The 15,929-nt window shown below is 37.0% G+C and overlaps 1 protein-coding gene across 3 annotated transcripts in view; it reads right to left on the reverse strand.

Annotated features, from left to right (window-relative positions):
* Positions 1–15,929, reverse strand: part of CHEK1 (checkpoint kinase 1) — a 31,863-nt gene that overhangs the window by 15,491 nt on the left and 443 nt on the right. For 2 of the 3 annotated variants that reach the window (XM_086678753.1, XM_025928278.2), the window contains exons 2-5: positions 15,441–15,525; positions 14,117–14,340; positions 12,856–12,920; positions 12,697–12,766 (exon numbers count right to left, since the gene is read on the reverse strand). In XM_086678753.1, the coding sequence (XP_086534879.1) occupies positions 12,697–12,766; positions 12,856–12,920; positions 14,117–14,340; positions 15,441–15,505 (424 nt within the window). In that variant the 5' untranslated portion in view covers positions 15,506–15,525. Of the gene's footprint in view, positions 1–12,696; positions 12,767–12,855; positions 12,921–14,116; positions 14,341–15,440; positions 15,526–15,641; positions 15,912–15,929 lie in introns of those variants that run through there. The other variant, XM_086678754.1, reaches the window with a different exon arrangement.

Genomic DNA, 15,929 nt, shown 5'->3' on the forward strand with positions numbered 1-15,929 from the left:
ATCCCATTTATCCAATACTCAATTTAAGAACATTCATATCTCCTTTGAAATCCCCTGTAATTAATTGGGGTGCCTGGGTGGCTCAGTCGGTTAAGCGTCCAACTTCGGCTCAGGTCATGATCTCGTGGTTTGGGAATTCGAGCCTAGCGTTGGGCTCTGTGCTGACAGCTCAGAGCCTGGAGTTTACTTTGGATTCTGTGTCTCCTTCTCTCTCTGCCCCTCCCCCACTTGTGCTCTGTCTCTATCAAAAATAAATAAATGTAAAAAAAAAAAAAAATTTGAAATCCCCTGTAATTACTTCCCTCAATTTATTTCTTTCTCTACCTTCTCATAAGTAACCACCATTCTGATTTTGGTTTTAATATGCTTTTTTCCTCTGTAATTTTTCCCATATTTGTTTATTCCCACATAAACAATATGTTTTATTTTACATATTTTTGAACTTCCTATAAATAGAATCATACTGGTATAAATACTTCTATGAAACTTATATCCATGTCATTACTTGTACCTATAAATTATCCATTTCATAATTTATCTATTCTATTGTTGACAGATATTTAGGTTGTTTCCAGTTTTTTTGCTATTATAAACACCACTGCTTCGAGTGGTATACATATGTATAATGTTTAATTTTTTAAACCAAGTTGTTACACAGGTGGTTGCTGTATTTTTATTTTATTATAATATGTATTATATGTTTTATATAATTTTTTATGTGCTTGAATTTATTTAAGTAAGCTCTATGCCCAATGTGAGGCTTGAATTCATCACTCTACAATCAAAAGTCACATGCTCTACTGACTGAGCCAGCCAGATGGGCCCCATGCCTGAATTTTTTTTTAAGTTTTCATTAAAAGTAAAGATTTTTACACTATAAATACAATGGAAAAGGCTGAAAAATAAAGTCCACATGCATGTTAAAAAAGCATATATCTTATGATCTAACTTATGTTAATACATATATGGGTAAAGATATATATGTCTCCTTTATCCTTACAACCCAAATAGATTCTTACTATCACCATTTTATAAAAGAAGGAAAGTGGGGCAGAGAGAAGGCAAGCAACTTACCCAAGGCCATACACCTACTAGGAGGTGGCCTAGATTAACCCTAGGTTCAAATGACTGTAAATCTCAAGCTGTTAAAAATATGCTATACTGCTTGTCACAGGTAGACACACAATTCTTCTTTCCCAGAGTGTTTTATTTAGCTAGAAACCTACATTTATTCAAAAAAGGACTTAATTTATGAAGAAGGGGAGGAATTGACTGTAATACCATCAAGGCTATTAGCATTCAAAAAGTAATGAAAATAGAATGATAAATGGAAGTTAAAAGAATTCTCCAGCATCTGAGACAAAACTTGGGAGAGAGGTACTGCCTGGGGCCTGGTCACAGAGAGTAAAAAAGCGGGGAGTGGACAAAAGCTGAAGACAGAGTGCTGGTGTGCCATTGCTGATCTGGGAGAACAGACTGGGTAGCTGGGCGGCGCCATTTTCACCGATCCCGCGCATACGCACCTAGGAGCGCGCAACAATCCACCCCAGTAGGCTAGCAGCGCCATCTAGTGGAGATCAGAGCTGATACACTGAGCCCCGCCCAACTCGGCCAACTTCATTCTTCAAGAACAAAAGTCTCACAGCCGGCTTAGTTTATGGAGTATAAAGAGCTATATAGACTGACTTCTAGGGGAAAATGAAGCAATTTCAGTCCTACTTCAATCTGTTAGCAGGTTCATCTATTCAATTTTCTTTCTTTTTCTTTTTTTCTCTTTTACACTTCTTTTCTTTTTCTTGAATACAGAAAGAGAAAAAATTCATTTTTATTTTCAAATTTATTAAAAATATTTTTAATTCTTATTACTATAGTTTTTACTTTTGTGTAAATTTTTTCAAATTCTATTTTACTTCCATCATTTTATTTTAATCTACTTCAGTGTATTCACCTTTTCAAATTTTCAAACAATTTCCTTTTTCTCTTTTTCATGAAGGCAGAAAGAGAAAAACTTCATTTTTACTTTCAATTTCTATCAAAAATATATTTTTTTAATTTTTTACTTCATTTTTCACTTTTATGTAAATTATTTCAAATTCTATTTTACTTCCATCATTTTATTTTAGTCTACCACAGTGTATTCACTTTTTCAAACTTTTAAACGATTTCCTTTTTTTCCTCTTTTTTCTCTTTTTCATTTCTTTTCTTTTTCTTGAATACAGAAAGAAAATTTTCATTTTGTTTTTAATTTTTATTAAAAATATTTCTTTAATTTTTTTCTACCATATTCTTTACTTTTGTGTATATTTTTCAAATTCTGTTTTACTCCCCTCATCTCATTTTAGTCTACTTCAGTGTATTCTTTTCAAATTTTTGAACGATTTCCTTTTCTTCCCCCCCCCTTTTTTTCTGTAATCTGTCAAACCACTTTCAACACCCAACCAAAACACACCTAGGATCTAGCATCATTTATTCAATTTTTGTTTCTGTGCGTGTTTTTAATTTTTTAATTTTAACATTTTTTAATTTCAATTTTTCTACCTCATTAATTCATTTTCCGCCTTCAAAATGACAAAACGAAGGAATTCACCCCAAAAGAAAGAGCACAAAGAAACGACAGCTAGGGATTTAACCAACACCGATATAAGCAAGATGTCTGAACCAGAATTTAGAATCACCATAATAAGAATACTAGCTGGAGTCAAAAATAGATTAGAATCCCTTTCTGCAGAGATAAAAGAAGTAAAAATAGCCAGAATGAAATTAAAAATGCTACAACTGAGCTGCAATCACGGATGGATGCAGCTGTGGCAAGGATGGATGAGGCAGAACAGAGAATCAGCAATATAGAGGACAAACTTATAGAGAATAATGAAGCAGAAAAAAAGAGGGAGACTAAGGTAAAAGAGCACGATTTAAGAATTACAGAAATCAGTGACTCATTAAAAAGGAACAACATCAGAATCATAGGGGTCCCAGAGAAGGAAGAGAGAGAAATAGGGGTAGAAGGGTTATGTGAGCAAATCACAGTGGAAAACTTTCCTAACCTGGGGAAAGACACAGACATCAAAATCCAGGAAGCACAGAGGACCCCCATTAGATTCAACAAAAACCGACCATCAACAAGGCATATCATAGTCAAATTCACAAAATACTCTAGCAAGGAGAGAATCGTGAAAGCAGCAAGGGAAAAAAAGTCCCTAACCTACAAAGAAAGACAGATCAGGTTTGCAGCAGACGTATCCACAGAAACTTGGCAGGCCAGAAAGGAGTGGCAGGATATACTCAGTGTGCTGAATCATAAAAATATGCAGCCAAGAATTCTTTATCTAGCAACGCTGTCATTCAAAATAGAAGGAGAGATAAAAAGTTTCCCAGACAAACAAAAATTAAAGGTGTTTGTGACCACTAAACCAGCCCTTCAAGAAATTTTAAGGGGGACTCTCTGAGGGGAGAAAAGAAAGCAACAAAGATTAGAAAGGACCAGAGAACACCACCAGAAACTCCAACTCTACAAGCATCATCATGGCAATAAATTCATCTTTCGTACTCACTCTAAACGTCAATGGACTCAATGCTCCAATCAAAAGACATAGGGTAACAGAATGGATAAGAAAAGAAGATCCATCTATATGCTGTTTACAAGAGACCCACTTTAGACCTAAAGACACCTTCAGATTGAAAATAAGGGGATGGAGAACCACCTGTCACGCTAATGGTCAACTTAAAAGAAAGCCGGAGTAACCATACTTATATCAAACAATCTGGACTTTAAAATAAAGACTGTATCAAGAGATGCAGAAGGGCATTATATCACAATCAAGGGGTCTATCCACCAAGAAGAACAATTGTAAACATTTATGCACCAAATGTGAAAGCACCCAAATATATAAATCAATTAATCACAAACATAAACTCATCGATAGTAATACCATAATAGTAGGAGACTTCAACACCCCACTCACAGCAATGAACAGATCATCTCATCAAAAAATCAACAAGGAAACAATGGCTTTGAATGACACACTGGACCAGATGGACTTAACAGATATATTCAGAACATTTTATCCTAAAGCAGCAGAATATACATTCTTCTCCAGTGCACATGGAACGTTCTCCAGAATAGACCATATACTGGGACACAAATCACCCTAAGTAAATACAAAAAGATTGAGATCATACCTTGCATATTTTCAGACCACAACGCTATGAAACTCGAAATCAACCACAAGAAAAATCTGGAAAGGTAACAAATACTTGGAGACTAAAGAACATCCTACTAAAGAATGAATGGGCTAACCAAGATAAAGAGGAAATTAAAGAGTACATGGAAGTCGATGAAAATGGTAACACCACAACCCAAAACCTCTGGGATGCAGCAAAGGCGGTCATAAGAGGAAAGTATATAGCAATCCAGGCCTTCCTAAAGAAAGAAGAAAGATCTCAGATACACAACCTAACCTTCTGCTTTAAGGAGCTGGAAAAAGAATAGCAAATAAAACCCAAAACCAGCAGAAGACAGGAAACAATAAAGATTATAGCAGAAATGAATGCTATCGAAACCAAAAAAACAGTAGAACAGATCAATGAAACCAGAAGCTGGTTCTTTGAAAGAATTAACAAAATTGATTAACCACTAGCCAGTTTGATCAAAAAGAAAAAGGAAAGGACCCAAATAAATAAAATCAAGAATGAAAGAGGAAAGATCACAACCAACACAGCAAAAATAAAAACAATAATAAGAGAATATTATGAGCAATTATATGCCAATAAAATGGGCAATCTGGAAGAAACAGACAAATTCCTAGAAACATATACACTACCAAAACTGAAACAGGAAGAAATAGAAAATTTGAACACACCCATAACCAGTAAGGAAATCGAATTAGTAATCTAAAATCTGCCAAAAAACAAGAGTCCAGGGCCAGATGGCTTTCCAGGGGAATTCTACCAAACATTTAAGGAAGAGTTAACACTTATTCTCTTGAAACTGTTCCAAAAAATAGAAATGGAAGGAAAACTTCCAAACTCTTTCTATGAAGCCAGCATTACCTTGATTCTAAAACCAGACAGAGACCCCACTAAAAAGGAGAACTACAGACCAATTTCCCTGATGTACATGGAAGCAAAAATACTCAACAAGATATTAGCCAACCGGCTCCAACAATACATTAAAAAAATTATTCACCACGCCCAAATGGGATTTATACCTGGAATGCAGGGCTGGTTCAATATCTGCAAAAACAATTAACGTGATTCATCACATAAATAAAAGAAAGGACAAGAACCATAGGATCCTCTCAATAGATGCAGAGAAAGCATTTGACAAAATACAGCATCCTTTCTTGATAAAAACCCTCAAGAAAGTAGGGATAGAAGGAGCATACCTCGAGATCATAAAAGCCATATATGAACAACCCAATGCTAATATTCTCAATGGGGAAAAACTGACAGCTTTCCCCCTAAGGTCACGAACAAGACCAGGATGTCGACTCTCGCCACTGTTATTCAACATAGTATTGGAAGTCTTAGCCTCTGCAGTCAGACAACACAAAGAAATAAAACGCATCCAAATCAGCCAGGAGGAGGTCAAACTTTCACTCTTCGCAGATGACATGATACTCTATATGGAAAACCCAAAAGATTCCACCAAAAAACTGCTAGAATTGATTCATGAATTCAGCAAAGTTGCAGGATATAAAATCAACACACAGAAATCGGGTGCATTCCTATACACCAACAATGAAGCAACAGAAAGAGAAATCAAGGAATCAATCCCATTTACAGTTGCACCAAAAACCATAAAATACCTAGGAATAAATCTAACCAAAGAGGTGAAAAATCTATATGCTGAAAACTATAGAAAGCTTATGAAAGAAATTGAAGAAGACACAAAAAAATGGAAAAAGATTCCATGCTCCTGGATAGGAAGAACAAATGTTGTTAAAATGTTGATACTACCCAAAGCAATCTACATATTCAATGCAATCCCTATCAAAATAACACCAGCATTCTTCACAGAGCTGGAATAATCCTAAAATTTGTATGGAACCAGAAAAGACCCCGAATAGCCAAAGCAATCTTGAAAAAGAAAACCAAAGCAGGAGGCATCACAATCCCAGACTTCAAGCTATACTACAAAGCTGTAATCATCAAGACAGTATGGTACTGGCACAAGAACAGACACTCAGATCAATGGAACAGAATAGAGAACCCAGAAATGGACCCACAAACGTATGACTAACTAATCTTTGACAAAGCAGGAAAGAATATCCAATGGAATCAAGACAGTCTCTTCCGCAAGTGGTGCTAGGAAAACTGGACAGCGACATGCAGAAGAATGAACCTGGACCACTTTCTTACACCAGTCACAAAAATAAACTCAAAATGATGAAAGACCTCAATGTAAGACAGGAAGCCATCAAAATCCTCGAGGAGAAAGCAGGAAAAAACCTCTTTGATCTTGGCTGCAGCAACTTCTTACTCAACACGTCTCCTTAAGCAAGGGAAACAAAAACAAAAATGAACTACTGGGACCTCATCAAAATAAAAAGCTTCTGCACAGCGAAGAAAACAATCAGCAAAACTAAAAGACAACCGACAGAATGGGAGAAGATATTTGCAAATGACATATCAGATAAAGGTTTAGTATCCAAAATCTATAAAGAACTTATCAAACTCAACACCCAAAAAACAAATAATCCAGTGAAGACATGGGCAAAAGACATGAATACACTCCTCCAAAGACGACATTCAAATGGCCAACTGACACATAAAAAAATGCTCAACATCACTCATCATCAGGGAAATACAAATCAAAACCACAATGAGATACCACCTTACATCTGTCAGAAAGGCTAACATTAACAATTCAAGCAACAACAGATGTTGGCGAGGATGCATAGAAAAAGGATCTCTTTTGCATTGTTGGTGGGAATGCAAGCTGGTGCAGCCAGTCTGGAAAACAGTATGGAGGTTCCTCAAAAAACTAAAAATAGAACTACCTTACGACCCAGCAATTGCACTACTAGGCATTTATCCACAGGATACAAGTGTGCTGTTTTGAAGGGACATATGCACCCCCATGTTTATAACAGCACTATCAACAATAGCCAAAGTATAGAAAGAGCCCAAATGTCCATCGATGGATGAATGGATAAAGAAAATGTGGTATATATATATACACAATGGAGTATTACTCAGCAATCAAAAAGAATGAAATCCTGCCATTTGCAATTACGTGGGTGGAACTGGAGGGTATTATGCTAAGTGAAATTAGAGAAAGACAAATATATGACTTCACTCATATGAGGACTTTAAGACAGAGAACAGATGAACATCAGGAAAGGGAAACAAAAATAATATAAAAACAGGGAGGATGACAAAACAGAAGAGACTCATAAATATGGAGAACAAAGTGAGGGTTACTGGAGGGGTTGTGGGAGGGGAGATGGGCTAAATGGGTAAGGGGCACTAAGGAATCTACTCCTGGAATCATTGTTGCACTATATGCTAACTAATTTGGATGTAAATTTAAAAAATAAAAAATAAAAAATAAAATTAAATAAATAAATAAATAAATAAATAAATAAATAAATAAATAAAGGAATTCTCCAGCTGTGCTCTCATTTCTTGGGACTCATCAATCAACGATTCTGTTCCTTTTTTCCCATACACCAAATTCTCGAAATGTCTAAATGTTTGCTATGTGCCTTAAGAAGCTACTTGCAAAAGGCTAAATAACCAAATGAGGATCTTAGGTAGCTAGGTAGGTGGGTTAATAAAAGGATATCAAAAAGATATTCACCAAAACTTAACAGTGGTTATAACTGACTGATGGATTTCTGGTGATTTTTTACCTTTTTCTTTATGTTTTTCATCTTACTTCATGATTAACTTTTATCTTTATAAAGAAAAACACCCAATATTTTTAGTTTGGAAACAAAGCTTTCCTATTCCAAATATTCACATCTCCATTACTTATTAAATAAACTGGCTTTTCTTAGCTTATCTCCTTGTATGAAGGTCAATTACAGAGTTCAGGAAAATGTTAGGAGGCTGAAAAGAAAGTACAGTGACTTGTGAACAACACTGCCAGCAATACTAAATGTCAGGGTTGGACAAGATCTTAAAAATACTTTGGTCCAACTAGCCAAGCAATGTTTAAATTCTCTTTATAATATTCCCTGATAATTAATAATCTAGTGTTTGACTCTCACGTTATAAACTTATTACATTCCAAAGCAACCTATTCAATTTTTGGATAGGTCCAATAACAGGGTCCACGCTTGCACTAATCCACTGCTTCTGTATAGTTTTCACCAACGTGTTCAGAAAAACTGTATTTAACCACTAGTGACGTTCTCCTGGGCTCCTTCAATTATTCCTTATTTTACATAGTTTGTGCCCCTTCCACCAGTCTCATCACTGTCCTGTAAAAGCACTTCAGTGATCTACATACCTTTTACAGTAGTGTCCCAGGACACCCATTATTTCCAGTATGGCCTCACTGAAGCAGTGTTGGAATGCTATCTTCCTCATTCTCAGTATCACCCTAGTTTTCTACTGACTACATCACACAGGTGACTAATATGAAATGTTACTTGGTAAAAGTCTTTTTTAACCTGCTTTTCTACCAAAGATAATGTGATTCAACTAAACTTAGTTACTTTTCTTTTTTTTATTTTTTTTTTTTAAATTTTTTTTTTTTTTTTTCAACGTTTATTTATTTTTGGGACAGAGAGAGACAGAGCATGAACGGGGGAGGGGCAGAGAGGGAGGGAGACACAGAATCAGAAACAGGCTCCAGGCTCTGAGCCATCAGCCCAGAGCCCGACGCGGGGCTCGAACTCACGGACTGCGAGATCGTGACCTGGCTGAAGTCGGACGCTTAACCGACTGCGCCACCCAGGCGCCCCAACTTAGTTACTTTTCAAAATCCAAATCCTGAACTTCAGATTTTTCTGTCCTGGAAAAGTTAAACCTGACCCACTTCTCTGGCCTGCTGTATCCATTCATTCAATATTTTTGAAAGCCTACTATTGGCCAGGCACTATTCTAATGTACTAAATAACCATTAAACAAAACAGACAAAAATCACTGCCTCATGCTACAGACATTTCGGTCATCTTTTTTGATCCTGACTTAATAAGCTAACACTTTCACTATCCATCTCTCTCAGTTTTCATGACATCCATAAAATATAACTAAACTCCTTGCATCTCTAACCAAATCACAGATTAAAAAGAACAAACAAGGGCTCCTGGGTGGCTCAGTTGGTTAAGCGTCCAACTTCAGCTCAGGTCATGATCTCAGGGTTCATGAGTTAGAGTCTGCATTGGGTTCTGCACTGATGAAAATGGATGCAGAAATTCTCAACAAAATACTAGCAAATTGAATCCAATAGTACATAGTTATTCTTGGACTAAAAGCATCCAATCAATGAATAGGATATACCATATTTGCAATCAATGAACATGATATACCATATTAATAAAAGAAAGGATAAGAACCATATGATCCTCTCAGTAGATGACAGAAAAAGCATTTCACAACATACAGCATCCATTCTTGATAAAAACCCTCAATAGGGGCACCTGGGTGGCTCAGTTGGCTGAGCAACTGACTGGATTTTGACCCAGGTCATGATCCCAGGGTTGTGGGATCAAGCCCCGTGTTGGGTTTTATGCTGAGCATGGAGCCTGCTTAAGATTCTCTCCCTCCCTCTGCCTCTCTCCCCTACTCGAGTTCTCTCTCTAAAAAAACAAACAAGAAAACCCTTAAGAGGGGTGCCTGGGTGGCTCAGTCAGCTAAGCATCTGACTTCGGCTCAGGTCATGATCTCCGAGTTCATGAGTTCAAGCCCTGCATCAGGCTCTCTGCTGTCAGCACAGAGCCCACTTTGGATCCTCTGTCCCCCATTCCCTCTGCCCCTCCCCCACTTGCACTCGCTCTTTGTCTCTCGTTCTCAAAAATAAACACTTAAAAAAAAACACAAAACCTCAGTGAAGTAGGGATAGAGGGAACATACCTCAACATCATAAAAACCATACATGAAAGACCCACAGCCAATATAATCCTCAGTAGGGAAAAACTGAGAGCTTTCTTCCTAAGATCAGGAACAAGACAAGGATGTCTACTATCACCATTGTTATTTAACATAATACAAGAAATCCTAGCTTCAGCAATCAGACAACAAAAAGAAATAATAGGCATCCAAATCAGCAAGGAAGAAGTCAAACTTTCACTATTTGCAAATGACATGATATTCTATGTAGAAACCCGAATGATGCCACTGAAAAATTGTTAGAACTGACACATGGATTCAGTAAAGTTGCAGGATACAAAATCAACGTACAGAAATCTAATGCATTTCTATACACCAATAAAGAAGCAACAGAAAGAGGAATCAAGAAATCAATCCCATTTACAATTGCACCAAAACCCATAAGAATACACCTAACCAAAGAGGTAAAAGATCTGTACACTGAAAACTACAGAACACATATGAAATAAACTGAAGATGACACAAAGAAACAGAAAAACATTACATGCTCATGGATTGGAAGAACAAATATTCTTTGCAGAGCTACAGCAAACAATCCTAAAACCACAAACAACCCCAAATAGCCAAAGCAATGTTGAAAAAGAAAAGCAAAGCTGGAAACATCACAATTCTGGACTTCAAGTTATATTACAAAGCTGTAATCATTAAGACTGGATGGTACTGGCACAAAAACAGACACATAGATCAATGGAACAGAACAGAAAACCCAGAAATAGACCCACAACTATATGGTCAACTAATCTTCAACAAAGCAGAAAAGAACATCCAGTGAAAAAAGATGGTCTCTTCAACAAATGATACTGGGAAAACGGGACAGCAACCTGTAGAAGAATGAACCTGGACTACTTTCTTACATCATATACAAAAATAAATTCAAAATGGATCAAAGACCTAAATGTGAGACAGGAAACCATCAAAATCCTAGAGGAGAACACAGGCAACAACCTCTTTGATTTCAGTCATAACAACCTCTTATGAGACACATCACCAGAGGCAAAGGAAACAAAAGCAAACATGAATTACTGAGACTTCATCAAGATAAACAGTTTCTGCACAGAAAATAAATTGTTTCTGCACAGAAAAAAAATCAACAAAACTAAAAGACAACCTTTGGAATGGGAGAAGATATTTCCAAATGACATATCTGATAAAGGGTTATTAATAACATCCAAAATCTATAAAGAACTTTTCAAACTTGGGCCTCAGTCAGTTGAGCATCTATCTGACTCTTGATTTTGGCTCAGGTCCATGATCTCATGGTTTGTGAGATCAAGCCCTACTGTAAGTGCAGGGCCTGCTTGGGATTCTCTCCCTCTCTCTCTCTCTGCCCTTCCCCTGATCACTCAAGCTCTCTCTCAAAATAAATACATAAACATTAAAAAAAAAAAGAGCTTACCAAACTCAACACTCAAAAATCAAATAATCCAGCTAAGAAATAGGCAGAAGACATGAACAGACATTTCTCCAAAGAAGACATACAGATGGCTAACAAACATGAAATGATACTCAACATCACTCATCATCAGGGAAATAGAAATCAGAGCTGCAATGAGATATCACCTCACACCTGTCAGAATGGCTAAAATGAACAACACAGGAAATAACAGATGTTGGCGAGGATGCAGAGAAAGAGAAACCTTCTTACACTGTGGGTGGGAATGTAAACTAGTGCAGCCACTCTAGAAAACAGTATGGCGGTTCCTCAAAAAGTTCAAAAAAGAACTACCCTATGATCCAGCAACTGCACTACTAGGTATTTACCCTAAGGATACAAAAACACTGATTCGAAGGGACACATGCACCCTGATGTTTATAGCAGCATCTTCAACAATAGCCAAGATATGGAAACAGCCCAAGTGTTCATCAACAGATGAATGAATAAAGTTGTGGTATACATACACACTGGAATATTACTCGGCCATAAAAAAGAATGAAATCTTGCCATCTTCAATGACATGAATGGAACTAGAATGTATTATGCTAAGCAAAATAAGTCAATCAGAGAAAGACAAATACCATATGATTTCACTCATATGTGGACTTTAAGAATTGAATCAGATAAACATAAGGAAAAAAAGAAGAGAGGCAAACCATAAAACAGACTCTTAACCATACAAAACAAACTGAGGATTGCTGGAGGGGAGGTTGGGCTGTGAGATGGGTTAAATGGGTGATGGGTATTAAGGAAGGCACTTGTTATGATAAGCACTGGGGGTTATATGTAAGTGATGAATCACTAAATTTTACTCCTGAAACTAATATTATACTATGTTAACTAACTGGAATTTAAATAAAAACTTGAAAAAAAAATTAACTAACTAATTAACTAACTAGAACAAACAGGACAAGGCTATGGTCCAGGGTATTCCAACATAAACTTTCCTTTATTAATTCACTGAAGAGTTAAGACTATTCATACAGTTATTCATTTAGTGAGCTAACCCTGCATCTAGATTAGATTTCTCTATCTCATCTACAACTATATCAGGAAGGGCTTGTAAAATATACTGAGTGTCTCAAATTTCCTACACTTTTCAGATTTTTTGCCGTAAATTTTCAATAATGCAAAAGCTTCAACTCTGCCTTGTATAGATTAAAATAATTTAGGCAACAGTGACAAAATGCTATACCTACCCCTTTCATCCAATAGGAGATTTTCTGGCTTAATATCCCTGTGAGTTATCCCAATACCATGTAGATAAACCTAAAAGAGAAACAGAGAGAGGCATACTTTGGTAACTTACTTCATTCATATTAATTTTATGTAAAAGGAAAAGAAACAACTGTACTTACCACCCCTGCCATGAGTTGATGGAAGAACCTTTGAGCATCTTGTTCAGGCATGCCTATGTCTGGCTCTATAAGAATTAATAATGAAAGTTAGCCTGCCATGTAAACATAATCAGGCAGCAACCACAGAGTCTCCTAAATCAAAGCTTAGACATTTGTGATTGTATACTGGGAAACAGAATCTTAGCTAGCAACTAAGACTCTAGTGTCCGTTAATTCACACGGTACTTAATTAACTCACATTCCCCATCTGTTATGTGGCAAAGATAAAATAACATCACAGGAAAACTACAGAGAGAAACTATTATCCAGATCAAGAATGCAAGCCATACCTTGAAAGCCTCTGATTATCTTACACTAATCATGATTTATTTGGTATCTTTCCAATTCTCCCCTAATTTCTTCTAAATGCTCTGACATTGTTTTCCTCATCGCTAAAATGTAATTGCCAAAGTATAAGCCTGGGCAAACATAAACTAATATCACCAAATATTGAACAACAAAATGAAACTTCATCTAATCCCTCGTACTACAAAGCTATGAATGCCTGCAAAGTTCCTTTAGGAAATACAGTTTTATTAAAAAATGTTCTATTGTCAGTTTTCTTTTTATATTTTGATCTCTGTCTTTACCTCTTGATTTCTTTTACACTGAACTCTCTCCTGAGATACATACTGGAGATTCTAAATAATCAGTTTTTAACTGTGAAAACAATAGCTGTAGACAATAAATTTAGATCCACATAATATATTTTTACGTACTTCTCAGTGTTCTGAAACATCAAGCCTTTGAATCTACATAGAATGCTGAAAGTAGCAAGTACAGAATTTACTAAATATAGGTAAAGCAATTCTAAAAAGTTCTCAAGTTATTTCTCTTAAACAAAAAAGAATATAACAACATGCTATTATTTTGGCTCTGTAAATGCATGCAATGATTTCATGTAACTGGAATGTCTATAAAGAAAAATCACTGTATAGATAAAACAATACTTCACCATGAGATTAGTTTATCATTCTTAAACTCTACAAAACAGCAACCCTAACCAAAATCACATGCACAATTTGGGAAAAAGGTTCTCCTTGATGAATCTATATATACTTTAATGTATTAACATAACTTGCAAAAACAAGAAAACTTACTGTAATTTCCTTGTTGCATAAGCAGTTCTGAGTGGACAATGACCAAATAGCAGATCCAAGATTAAAAAACAAATTTAGAAACTTAATTAGTAGAATAGATATCTTAAATCTTATTTCCATACCTATTCTGTCAAAAAGTTCTCCTCCACTACAGTACTCCAGAAATAGATACTGGATATTGCCTTCTCTCCTGTGGCCATAGAATTTCACTACATTCTCATGATTTAACATTTTATTGATACAGATCTCCTTCTTAATATTTTCTGGACAGTCTATGGCACGTTTCATGTCTACAATCTTGACTGCAACTGCTTCTTCAGTTCTTCTATTCACAGCAAGTTGAACTCTAAAAAGGAAAACGAAGACATGTGAACTCTATTTAAGACTTCAAAAGATTAAATATTGACTTATCCAACAATTTTACCTTCGTTACTTTCTCCACCCGGTAAAAGCCAAGAAAATGGTTTCTGCCATGTTCTCAACAGAGAGTACTCCTTTCTGAAATGTGATGTATGATGGCTAATGCTCTACAGAAGTCATTATGTTGTGTATCCAAAGGTTATTTAATAAATGCTTGATAAAGTAAACTAAAACGGAGTAACAGTAATTCTAGGCCACATCACATATACACATGCTCTATTTATTTGATTTTAATAACGTTACCTAATATTTGTTAACCTCATGCTATATATGCCTGTGCTAACTGTTCTAAGCACCTATGGGGTAGGTACTATTATTGTCACGGTAGACCTGAGGAAACAGAGATACATTAAGGAGCTTGCCTAAGAACACAAAACAATGTGTTAGTATGTAACAGAGTGAAAATCTGAAACCAGGTAGTCTGACTCCAGAGTGTTCATTTGCTCATTTAACCACTATGCTTAAAACCCAGCAAGGAATATGTGGGAGGAGAACCTGACTTCACAGGTCTCTTCCACTTCTTTACAGAAAAAAATTTTTTAAAAAAGGAAGAAAAAAATTGATCCTTACAAAACTTCACGCGGCTTTAGTTCCCAAAGGTCTTAGATTTCAAATGCAAAGATCTGTTCTCTGAGATGCCACTATATTATAATAAACAACTCCTGGTGTGCCTAGGTGGGTCAGTTGGTTGAGCATCTGACTTGATTTCCACTCAGGTCATGATCCCAGTGTCGTGAGTGTCGTGAGATCGAGCCTCAAGTTTGGGTCCACACTGGGCATGGAGCCTGTGTAAGATTCTCTCATTCTCATTCTCTCTCTCTCTCTCTCTCTCTCTCTCTCTCTCTCTCTCTCTCTCTCTCCCCCCGCCCCGCCCCCTCCCCCCCCTCAACCATGCTCGCTCCCTAAATAAATAAATGAAAATAAAATAGAATACACAACTCCAAAACAACAAATCTGTACTCAAACAAGACAACAGACAGAAAACGAAAGCAAGCGTGAAGGCAAGGTAAAAGGACTCAAACTCACTCTCCATAGGCACCTTCTCCCAGGGTTTGCACCAAGTCCCAGTCTTCCACAAAGGGCACTGCCATGACTCCAGGATGGATCACGGCTGTAAAAGGCAGGAACCCGGAAAAGATGGGGCTGAGGCTAAGCTTCAACCATCTGCCACGATCCCTCAACGTAACTAACAGTTTGGTTTCCCCCTCCGCCTCACCCGTATTTTACCCAAGGCTTTCAAGCACCAGCAAGTATACTAAATTCTGGCATGTTGTGGTGTAATTCACACTCCCCACTCCCACGCGAACCGAAGCTACAACCGCCGCCCTCAGGCCTCCGAGGAAATGCAGCGGCTGTGCTGAGAGGCTGGGGGCACAAATGCTTTGGGGGGGGGTGGTGACTGGGGAAGGGAAGGGGTGAGACAGGTGAAGGGCTGCGGGTTAGAGGAGGACAGGGTCTCCCGACGACGCCTGCCGCCCCTCCTCCCCCCTTGCTCAGCTCCAATTCCCACCCCCA

The sequence above is a fragment of the Puma concolor genome, chromosome D1, assembly GCF_028749965.1.
Source record: "Puma concolor isolate L17-30 chromosome D1, mPumCon1.1.hap2, whole genome shotgun sequence".
In the NCBI taxonomy this organism is placed as follows: domain Eukaryota; kingdom Metazoa; phylum Chordata; class Mammalia; order Carnivora; family Felidae; genus Puma; species Puma concolor.